General features: G+C 27.5%; 2 protein-coding genes across 2 annotated transcripts; both read right to left on the bottom strand.

Moving 5' to 3' along the window:
* Window positions 1-7,626: 7,626 nt before the first annotated feature.
* EAF01_007491 (uncharacterized protein) lies at window positions 7,627-9,423 on the bottom strand (the record flags this gene model as incomplete). Its single annotated transcript, XM_038915746.1, has 3 exons — window positions 7,627-7,674; window positions 7,728-8,351; window positions 8,431-9,423. The coding sequence occupies 3 exons, from the start codon at window positions 9,421-9,423 to the stop codon at window positions 7,627-7,629; spliced, it is 1,665 nt and encodes a 554-aa protein (XP_038769384.1).
* Window positions 9,424-10,675: 1,252 nt separating this feature from the next.
* Window positions 10,676-12,274, bottom strand: EAF01_007490 (uncharacterized protein; the record flags this gene model as incomplete). Its single annotated transcript, XM_038915745.1, has 1 exon — window positions 10,676-12,274. The coding sequence occupies one exon, from the start codon at window positions 12,272-12,274 to the stop codon at window positions 10,676-10,678; it is 1,599 nt and encodes a 532-aa protein (XP_038769383.1).
* Between the last annotated feature and the right edge of the window lie 497 nt (window positions 12,275-12,771).

The following is a 12,771-nucleotide window of genomic DNA, read 5'->3' as shown; positions in this document are numbered from 1 at the left end:
GGGAGGGTAAAGCTCAAATGGGCCCTGTTCAAACTAAAATATGATAAGGTTATTGGGAATTATGAACAGAGATATAAGATAAGAGAGGATGATAAACGAATCCTATATTGAACAGATATAATAACCCATTTCCAACTTTAAAGCATAATAGACTGGATAGCTATATGGAGAAACACTCTTTAGAACCATTGTGGACCTAAAACGCCTATAATTTTGGATTACTGAATTAGCAGGGGCTGGCTCAAGGTCTATAATGATTTTAAAAAAGGGATTAGTTTAATAGTATTAAATATTAGAATGGAAAAGATAAGCCTGAGAGGCTTCCTTATAAAACGAAAAATTCCAGGATATATGCTGGAATATATACGATATAAATAAAGAAATCAGATTATTAATCACATTATATTTTACTATATAAGCATAATATTATAATAATAAAGGCTTCAAATCCAGATGTAACAAATATACAACTTTATATAAGATTTGGGATTATTTAAGGGAATAGTTATATAGTTTATTAAAATAGAACTACTTTTTCAGCATATATTTTCATTAGAAATATTAATATATGAATATTAAAAATATAAATCAAAATTATAGAGATAATTATAGAAATATAGTAATGTTAATAAAACCCTACCAAATCTCAAACTTTATTTTCAAAGAATTGAGATGTAATTTTTATATTAGTTTTGTTATTATTATTAAGATTCTTTTTTTGAAAATTATATTATATTAGTTAGTAATAGTAATAAAAAGGATATAAGAAACAATCTATATGTTACGATGGTCTGCCACAATAGACGTCACGTGACCCCGACGCTTAGGTAACCGGATCAGAGGGATCATTAGTGATCCAGTTGATCGGATCAGAGGGATCATTTGTGATCCGACTGAGCACAGAGAACGAAGGTCTATATAAAGGAATGGGTTTCATTACAGTGTAGAGCTTCGTGCTCAAGAACAATCATTAGTTTCATTACTATAGTTACGAGAATTGCAACCAGTTACCAACCTTATTGAATTCCTACTTGAAGTTTAGTCTAAACCACCTCGAGAGAACTCTAGACACTTCCACGTGACCCTAGAGGCAGCTCCCGTAACACTATAACAGTATGATACATATTAATAAATTAGGTAAAGGAGAATGTAATGAACTTTATAACCTTAATCTATTATATCTGTATAATAGCTTTAGTGGTGGTAAAAGTATAGCGTAATTTTTTAATTATAATGTATATAATAGTTTTAAATATATTAAAAAGATTATAATATTTAAAAGGAATCTTAACAGGCTAATTAATGTTAATGGTATTGGCGATAATAGGCAATTTTTTATAAATATGAAGGTTATAGGTGGTTATAAAGATATTAAGGTTTTAATTATTATTATAAATATTAAAATTATTTGTAATCTTTTATATATCCTTCTTATAGGCGATAGTGATGTATAAGGTAGTCATTATAATATTTATATAATTTACAAAAATTTATACTAACAAATATTTCATTAATTGGAAATTCTTAAAGCTAAGATTTGGAGACGAGATATTCACATTATAATATATATCTTTCCTGGTATAATAATAGAGGTACTTTTTATAAGTATAAATATAGGTTATAGTAGGATTATAAGTAAATTGATATAAACATTTAACACAACAGCTACAAAATGGGTGTATAATAGGACGAGAATAGGGAGGAAGCTTCTGGGCATTTACTATTTTTTTGAAAGGTATTTTAAAAGGGCACTATTTTGAAAGCGATAGATTGAAATTCGAGTTAATAGGGATAAAAAGATGATGAAATAGATATAGAATAAAATATAATAGAATATTTGAGGGAATATAAAAGGATTTATATTTTATTATAAAGAATAAAATAAATAATAAATAAAAGATTAAATGAGGTAAATTAAAAGGAAAAGAGTAAGGAAGATAAAAAGTAAATAAAGAAATATGGTTGCTATAAAATAAAGATGGGTAATTGTAGGGTTATATTGTTATAATGATAATAATATTAATAATAATAAAAATCATTATGTTATAAAAGAGGCGAAAGGGGATTTATATTATTATACTAAGTGGAAATAGGTTATATATTATTAATTTATAGAATAGAAATAAAATAATTATAACAATATTATTTTTTGAAAATACAGGTATTATGAGCTATAAGTATTAAATAGAATAGGTATATAATATAAGCGATTTAATAGGATATTGAGAAGAGGTAGGTTTTTATATCTTTTTCTTATTTATTTCATTCAGTTAGATATAGATATAGGTGCATCGCAAAATCTTAGTATAGCTATATAAATCGAATCGATTATGAATTTATTACTACTATTATACTGATATAGTGTACGTACTAATAAACTACGTTATATTTAAATAAATATATTATAAATATTTTTCAAAAGGTCTAACTTTTCTTTTTATTTATATAGAATAATTATAAGTATATTAATAGAATATTAAATACTATATTGATATATCTCTTATAAAATATTTATTAAAAAAACAAAACCTTTTGAAAAGTATTCATCCTTCATTTTCCTATATTTAAAAACCTTCTTTTTTATAATTAAAACCTTTTCATAAGACCTTTAAATATTAAAAAGTCTAGTTTATTATAGGAATTTATAGTTTAATCTCTTCTATTAATTATATTTAATATAATAAATTTATTATTAATAATATCAATAATAATGATTTTAATATAGATATATTAAACCTCCCTCCTCAATATTAATAACAATGTCTCCTTAATCTAAATGAATATCAATTCAATAACTTCAAAAGAAAATAGAAATTGATATTCTGATTCGAATATAATAAAGATTAATGAGTTTTTCCAAGAAAATCTTTCCTTGGTTTTTTCGTGTTTTCATAATATATATATAATATGATTTTATATTATAGAATTACATTATCATATTATAATATAGCAATATCTCTTATCAAATTGATTTATAATGAAGTAGAATGAGATGAAATCATATAAAAGATTGTTTATAAATTAATTAAATTAATTAATTATATTTTTTCTTTTATAATATAAAATAATTCTATAAGATTCGATTTAAATCGATCTTATTTATAAGTATAAAAACTATTAGAATTTCATTATAAACTATATAAATTTAGAATATTCTTTAAAGAAAATCTAAATAAAAAAAAGCAAGTAAATTCAACTCAATCAAGCTCTTTTTTATAATTTGTTTTCAATTCAACTCTTATATTATATTCGATTTGTCCTTCAAGCTAAAGTAACTAAGTCTTTCACTATTATTAAAATATTAATATTATTATATTCTAGAAAATTACCTTCAATATTATATATATTAATTAATTTCTTTTAATATATACAATTATTAATAAAAAAGGTTAAATATAAAAGTTTCTTTTTTTCTATATCGAAAATAATTGAATTAATTATTTAATAGATTTTTAAGCCTTATATCCAAATAATGTATTTCTTTTATTAAAATATCAATTTTGTTTTCTCCCCTCCAAAAAGCTTAGAATTCTTCAAAATTTATTATCAATCAATTTCATTTTAAATAAAAATACTTAATATATTTTATATGATTTGAGATTATAATAATCAAGTTAATTGAAGTTAAATACTTAATCAATTGTTTATAATAATCTTAAAAAATATTCTATAATTAAATCTTGTTTAAGTATTTATTAAATAATAAAAAACAAATCAAATATATAATTAATAATATTATATAGATAATTAAGATAATTTTATATTAATATTAATAAAGGAAAGGGGTTTTAAAGTTTATAATTTTAAAGATTAGATAGCTTTCCTATAATTTATTATTATTAATTAAAAGTATTGTTGATTTCAGCTTTAAATATTTTAAGTAAAATAGATAATCATGAGTTAGTATTCGAAGTATTTAGTATATTAGCTATAATAAGAAAAGAGAATAAAATAAAGATATAAACAAAAACAAAGATGAAAATGAAGATAAAAACAAAAACGAAAAAGTACAAAAGGTATAAAAGATTGTAAAAATTATAAAAGAATCTACCTTGAACAAATAAAAATAAAAACAAAGAATTTCTTTTTAGAATTGAATTGTTTTTATTATAATAAGATTTTTTTATAGAATAAAATATATTATTATAATATAAGAAATAGATATTAGATAAAATATATAATATTTTATAAAGAGTAAAGAAGAAGGTGAAGAGGTATCGACTATATAGAGGGTGGATATCTTAGGCATTTATATAACTATGTATTAAACCTGTGATATAAAACTAAGCAAATTAGAATTAAATCATATTTCAATTATTAATTTATTTTTATTACTAATATTAATATTAGAATTATTAAAATCATGTTTTTTATTTAAATTTTTATATATATTATGATATATATTTACCTTTTCTTTTTGATTATTAGTATTAGGGTTTTTATTGAACTCTTTTAATAAGTCTTTTTTAATATTATTATTATAATATAATATATCCTTTTTAATAATAAATTAATAAAACTTCTTATCTTATTCCTATTAGATATATGAAATATTAAATTCCTAGATAATTTAAATCCTATTAAAATTTCTTTTTCTGATTTATAATCAAGTTTATTATCTCTTTTTTCTCTATGTTTTAATATATATCTAAAAAGAAATTAGAATTTTAATATGATTTATATAAGATTCTTTATTATATAATAACTTAAAGGATGAGCTATTTATCGTTTTATTATAATATCTATTTTTAATATAAACTATACCCTTTAATATATTAGGTTATAAAAGTATTAATAGATTTTTATTTTTTATAAATATTAATATTCTTTCTATTAATATCTATTTAATTTTTAGACTATTTCATTTTGAGAATAATAATAAAGATTAATATATTCCAATATAATTCTTTTAAATTTAGTGAATATTTTCTATTGATTAGAATTATATTCTTTGATATTATTTAATCTTATTATTTTTATTTTAATATTAAATTGATTATATATCAGATAAAATACTTCTTTTAGTATATCAAAAGCATTTGATTTATATTTTATGAAATATACTCATGTATCTTATATAGTTTAATTAGTGAAAGTAATAATCAAAAATTCTTTTAATATTGATATTTTAAATGATTTATAAATATTAGTACTAATTTTATCAAATTTGTTGAATTTCAAATTCGAAAGGGATTTATTAATATTTTAGATTATTTTATTATATATATAGGCTTTATAATAACTTGAGTTTATTTTAGAATTTTTTAAATTTAGTGTTTATATAATATAATCTTTATTTATATGATTTAAATACTTATGTTATAGGTCTAAATCCTTTAGATTTATATTATTAGATTCTTTTTTAAATTTAAATTCTTTTTTAGATTCATTAATTTAATTTGTTTTAAAATCTTTCTTATTATTATTATGAATAATTGTTCCTTTGATTTTATATTAAAAGTTATAATGTTTTTCTAAAAACTGTTAATAATTAGTTTTTAATTTATTTTTGCTGTCAAATAAATTGAAAATAGATTAATATTTTAAATTGAAATTGAAAACTAAAATCTAAAATTAAATTATATAGTATTTTTTAAGAAAGTTTCTAACCTTTCACTCATAAAATGAAAATAAAACAAAAGTTATAAAGTTCTTTCAAAATATATCAGAAAATTAATTTTCAATAGATTTTATTTTTAAATAAATTTTAAATAACCAAGTTCTTTTCATTAAGTTCTTTTATATTAATATTAAAAAGTCTTTATATATATTCTCTAAAGAAACTTCATAACCTTTTATTTCTTATATATAAATAAAACAAAAGTTATAAAAAGATCTTAGAATTTACTAATAAAATAATCTTTTATTAATCTTTATTTTCAAAAAGATTTAAAACAAATTAATCATTCAAATTAAAATTGAAAATTAAAACCTAAAGCTTGTTATATAATATTTCTTTAAAAAGCTTTATAATCATTCATTTACAAAATGACAATGAAATAAAAGTTACAAAGTTTTCTTTAAAGTATAATAATAAATCAATCATTTGACTTTTTTTCTTTCTAAATAAATTGAAAATAAATTAATATTCGAAATTAAAATTGAAAATGAAATCTAAAACTTATTTTGTAATATTTTTCAAAAAACTTTTTGACTTTCAATTGATAAATTAAAAAGAAAATAAAAGTTATAAAGTTACTTAACAAAATATTAATAAATTAATTTTAAATGAATTTTTATCTTTAAATAAATTTAATTTAAAACAAATCAATATTCTTTAAAAGATTATATATATTAATATTAAGAAAATATCTATAATACTCTTTCGAATAACTTTATAACTTTCTATTTATAAAATATTAATAAAACGAAAGTTATAAAGCTTTTCGAGAAAGTATCAATAAATGATTTTATAATAGAAGTCTTTTTCAAATAAATTCAAGATAAATTAATATCTTATATTAAAGTCTACTTTATTTATATAATATTCTTTTGAAAAACTTTATAACTTTTAACCTATAATATTATTTGATAATAAAAATGATAAAGTTTTCTTTAAAAATATTAATATATCAATTTTTTCTAGAACTTCACTTTCTACTACATTCAAAATAAATGAATTTTTTTAACACTAAATCCAAAATTCATTAACAACACTTGTTTTAAAAAAACTTTATAATCTATTATCCTATAAATATAAATAAATTAAAAATTAAAAAGTTTTTTTCAACTATATCGATAAATTAATTCATATTATATCATCATCTAAAATCAATTCAAAGTGAATTAAAGTTTTTCATTAATATTTTATTAAGAAACTTAATAACCTCTCATTAATAAAATAATAATAAAACAAAACTTATTAAGCTTTTAAAAAATATATTAATTTATAAATTTATTATAAATTTTTATTTTCAAGTACATTCTAAAATTTATTATATAATATTTTTCTGAAAAAAAAGCTTTATTACCTTCCTTTTATATCATTATTTTATAATAAAACTCATAAAGTTTTCCTCTAAAATATCAATAAATTAATTGTTTACTAATTTTCATTTTCAAATGTTTTTAAAATAGATTAAAGTTTTCATTTAATATTCAAGATCTTTTTTTTAATATTTTATTAAAAGACTTTGTAAATTTTCATTATTAAAATAAAAGAAAAATAAGACAAACTTTATAAAGTTTTTCTAGAATATATTAATAAATGAATTTATAGTAGATTTTGATTTTCAAATTAATTCGATAGCGGTCATCAATTTGTCTTCATCTTCTAACTCACAAGTCACAAATTGACCAATGATAAATACAAGCCATGATTTAGTTATGAAAAAAAAAACATCAAAGTGTCTAATGAAAGTATTTACGAGATACTTAAATTTAATCTTTTCCTCTCTCTCCCGGAATACAAACCTTGTCATGGTAAATTTACAGCTCTTTCCACCAAATTGATTGATACAAAAGTACACATCTTCGAAGCTTCGCCATGAATCAGTCTATAACGAATATAAAATTGTAATATGGAACCAGCATCGTCCACTATCCCCTTTCCGCAAGGAGAAAGAAATCCTCACAGTGCTTCCATTGACCCGTACTCAAGATCACAGCTTAATGCTTCGCTCAAACTCAGACTTCCATCACGACACTTTTCGTCTTTCGTCTTGCTTCTCTCATCTACTCTTCAATTCACTGAAGCACCTTTACAAGCAAAGGTGACATCCACCTACCCTGTCATCCCCAGTCCCAATATCTCTCTGCCTAACGTTGAAACTGCACTCACATCTTTCTCCTGCCCTCTCCTTAATCAGTTTTCTTCTCACTGCAATTCCCGAAACAACCGGCCCAACGATTGTACATAGAACTAATGCCCAGATTATCACCAAGAATATCTGATCTTCCACTACATCTAATGTTCTAAATCTTTCAGTAACCTTGTGCGAGAGACCTTGCACATTTAAGATCCTAGTTGGCGTTTTGGAAAGACTTAAAGTGCCCGAGCTCTGCGCTTCTGATGCTACCAGGAAGCCAAAACCTCCTCGAGCAATCATTGTGGACCCGACTATAATTGCATCGAGATGAGGGGGGTCTGTTTTAAATTTTTGATCCACGGGATCATTCGCAGGAATTTCTTCTGGTGAGCCACCTTGTTGGGGAAGTTCTTCTGGTACTGGAAGTGTTCTCTTTTTGGAGTCTGTCCACTTGTGAGACCACTTTGTGGTGAAGAATTTAAAGTAGACAACTATTCCCACGGAAGCTTTGGCTAAAAACATCAAGAAAGCGTAGAATATTCCTTTCCACATGATAGAACCAGAAAACATTTCAGAAACGGGGATGGAGAAACCGATCGATGCCTATTTCGTATTAAATGTGTGTTTCTTTCAGTCCTTACAAATCAGGTATGATATATGGAAAGGTAGTAAAAGCACTTACGAAGAAGAAAGGAACTAATATATGATCCATAATCGGCTTATAGTACTCCTCAAACATCATTGTAGGTCGATCAACATCCATATCCATATCCTCTCCACCACCCACACTTTGCCAAGTATATCTCACCACAGCACCAGCTAAGAATGCAGACAGTAATATCGAACCTTCTACACAAGCAGCAATAGTTACAAGAACTATGAGCACCAAAGTCGATAATAAAAATCCAGCATGCCGTGAAATCCCCTTTTCGGTATCAATATCCCCACCAAAAGTTTCTTGGCCAACTTTCGGATGTGTAAATATTGAATGGAAACCGCGAAGCAAACTTTTGAGAAGGAAGGGCGTTAGCAAGAAAGTGGCAATAATAAGGCTCAAACTGGATATGGCAGGACGGGCAATTGTCCAAGAATCGGATTGGCCTTGTCCGAGTGCTGTTATGATTTTAACCATAACCAGAACAAGAATATCATCTAACATTGCCGTGCCAGCTATCAAAGTACCGGTTGGTGTCTTCTGAAGGTTTGCGGATGCGAGGATGATAAATGTCGACCCTAAAGATGTGGAGCAAAGAGATACTCCTGCTGAAAAAGCTGCTAATGCGGTAGGATATCCTGAACCTTCAATACTATCGAATTTCATACCCAAGATGAAAAATGAAAGAGCCATAGGCATCAGGACTCCAATCATCGCAGCAAACAATGTTAACCATATTGTTTTCCTTAATAGATGAAGATCTGTGATGAGGCCACCTTCAAACACCAAACAGATAAGCCCCAGATATCCGAGATATTGTACTGTTTCTTGGATTTCTATGCTGAGAAATGAAGTTCCAGTGATAGGCATTCCAGAGAGAACCCCGATAAATATTTCCCCAATGAGTCCGCAATAGAGGAAGGAATCGAGAAGGTCGCGGATTAAGTTGAGAATGAATATAAAGATGGAGAGAGGAAGTATGGTGTCAAGCCCTGGTTCGATATAAGAAAGGTATGCCATCTCTTTCGAGTTTGGAAGTTGGTAATACGGAGAAAGCGAGAAAAGGATCAGGGTCAGATTCTCATCGATGAACTGATGAACCTAAAGATAAGAGTCTCAGAAACAAGCTAATGAAATCTATTATCTTGACCATCATCCAAATTGTTCTCGTAAAGTAGATCTGTACCTTCCAACACAATGCTGCCTTATCAGATGGCGTCGGGTTTAACAGCCCATAGGGTGAATCCTAGATCGTCTCTTCCCGTCCCATGCTCTTCGGTGTAGTTTATTACACGTGCAAAAGGACCAGCTCACCACTCGGGGGGGATTGATAAATGAATAAAAGTTGTCATTGACTCACCTGAGTAATTTTCTATATATTTATGATCTATCGCCTCGTACAAAGCGTAATCATTATTGGGAATGTTAGACGAGTTACATGAGGGGGGTAGGACAAGAGACTTTTTGGGCGGAAAATAATACTGTGATCAATTGGATAGTTTTGTCCAACAGTGTGAGATAATGTCAGATTTCGATGCATTATCTGATCGTCAATTACTTAGAATAAAGTTTTACCAAGTTAAGCTATGTACATTGGTTCTTTCCAACCCCCGTCATACAAGGGACTTGCCATCTGACTGGTATGGTATCTTACGAAAATGCATCAAGGGCTCAGCGTTTCTGACTCAACTCGAGATACATTCGACATATCAACGGTAACTGAACAGCATTAAGAAAGACACAAGTTTCCGAGTTATTTTCCGATCGTTGAAACTTCACGCAACGAGGAATTAGTTATCCTCAAGCTGGATTAGGAACAAAAGAATTTCTTCCGACGCATATGTAATGAAATAAGAATAGAAAAATCCCTCAAAGACAGAACAATAATCGAGGAACAAATTGGAATAAAGTTGGTTTGTAATAAAATCAGGATCATTTGGTTAGGAATTTTGAGTACCACCACGATCACTTTTTGCTATTGCCATGGTTACACTATCAGCACTTGCAATTATTTGAATGTCCCCAGTGAGATCAAACCGGGAAATATGACACTCCGACACCTAGTGATTGAGTGACTTTTACCCACATTCAGTACGCAGGAGAATCTCTTATTTCATAATCATGAGTAGTAGATACCTATCGACCTTGAGTTTCCTCCGTCCATTTGTAAACATGTAACATAAGTCAACTACCCCACTTTCCGACCACCCCCTGTTTCCGACCACCTAAAAAATTCATATTATCTACACTTAAAACTTTAATAACTCAATAACTATTGAACTTCAATGAAATCGCCTGTAGAATCACTTTCTATAGCACTAGAGCTATCATCTACCTCATCTTCACGATCTCCAGCTTCAATTTGTGTACGCCTTATAGCTCTAATCCCTGCGAACTTCGAATTTGGAGATACCACAACCTTTCGCCTTTTTCTAGGTAATGCTTCATCTAATTGATATTCTAGCTTTCTAATCTTATTCTCTGCCTCTAAGAGTTCATAATCCTTAGCATCGAATCCTTTTATAATCTTGCGAAATAGTAATCTTCGTGTTGGCAAATCGATCTCCTTCTCTTGAATCATTATATCTCTATATTTTCTGATATCGGCTCCTTTTTGAGGGGTTTTCCATTGAATAAACGATGAATATATATTCCATTGAAGAATAGGATCATCATCAGATTCAGGATTAAGTGATAAAACCTCTCTATTGCTATTTTCAAGCAAAAGTCGACTCATAAGAGGTTTAGCCATATTTTTGGGCCAAAGACCACTAGCTTGCCACCCAGACTTGATATTTTGAATAGTTAAACCTTCTATTCTAGCCTTCTGGTAGCAAGAAAGGAAATTGCGCTTTCCAATTGGTGAGGAATCGGATAATAGACTTAATTTATTAAGTTCGATTCGATATGCACTTTTTAGGGGTGAGAACACAGATAAATCGAGTGGTTGTAGTACGTGTGACGTATGTGGTGGGAGAAATAAGAGATATATGTTGTTATTAAAGCATTCTAACATAAATGCTGTAGTTTCATGGCTTCCGTGTCCGTCCAAAATGAGGAGTCTTGAATTTTCCGGCTGAATAGGGGTGGTTTGAGGGATATAGATCTTTTTCAGCCATTCTAAAGCTGTAGCATCTGTAGTCCATCCATTTTCTGTAGCGGTAAAGTTCCAACCCTTGAATAGAGTCAAATCTGTTGGAAACCATTGTTGTTGAACTGATTTTCCCTTATATATTACAAGGGGAGTAATGCTTTTTCCATTGGCTGAAATGCATTCTATAAAAGAGGTCCAAATTCGAGATCCAGGTTGCTTTTTTTGAATAAATCTTCGATCAGTGCTTCCTACTACTAGTCCATTAAGACCCTGACCCTCCATTATACCTGCTTCATCCATATTCCATCTGTTGGCCGGCTTAATAGCCTTGATTTCAGGGATTGCGAGGTTCCGGAACCACTTCTTAATAATATCAGATGTAGCACCTGAAACTCGTGCAGAATCGATTTGATGTTGCTTCTTAGTTCCAATATTAGGATGCCTTCGAAAAAAGCTATGTATCCATTTCTTTCCAAGTGAGGGATCCTCCCCTCGTACAATAAGGAGGTGCTCTGCCATCTCTCTGATTTGACGATGTGTAGGGCTAGTACCAAGAGCTTCCTGTACTAATATCCATTCTGCTAGTCGATTCTCCTGAATTGGAGATAACTTTTGAAGTATTTGGGCGCCTTTTTGATGCGAAACTCCACCATATATTCGATCGTGAAGTGTGGTACGTGGAACACCATAATCCAAGCTAGCTCTTCGTATGCTTGCTCCATTTGTAATCGCTCTAAGAGCCTCTGCGATATCTTCTTCGGTATATCTATTCTTCATATCACAATTATAATAATATCAAAATTTCAAATCAATTGATTAAAGCATTGTTGAGTTATTCAAAGTATAAATTTTATAATTACTCAAAGCGGTGTGGTTTTTGAGGTGGTCGAAAAGAGGGGGTGGTCGGAAAGTGGGGTAGTTGACTTATTGAATACTGACAACATGGCATTTACTAACAACAAGAAAGGCGGGCGGCATTGAAACAAGTAGAACAAATATCGGAAGAAAATACTTCCGTAAGAAACATATCTTATGACGTGGTGAATGATTGATATTGATTGATTGCAGCAAGAGCTTGTCATCTTATTAGACATGAGAAGGTGGAGGAGTAAGTCGGGTACCTCATTTTCTGGCCACTCCTGTTTTGGGCCACCTTTTCACCTCAAAATTAACCTTTTTGACTTTCTTATTAATAAATAGAATTTATTGAAAACTTACATATATATATAATTTAGATCATTTTAGGCTTATTCTGGAATTTTCAGATCTTTAGG

Source organism: Botrytis porri (assembly GCF_014898465.1).
Source record: "Botrytis porri strain MUCL 3234 chromosome Unknown BPOR_009, whole genome shotgun sequence".
Classification (NCBI taxonomy): domain Eukaryota; kingdom Fungi; phylum Ascomycota; class Leotiomycetes; order Helotiales; family Sclerotiniaceae; genus Botrytis; species Botrytis porri.
Note: the sequence above shows the minus strand (reverse complement) of the source record. Positions and strands in the feature narration are given on the sequence as shown.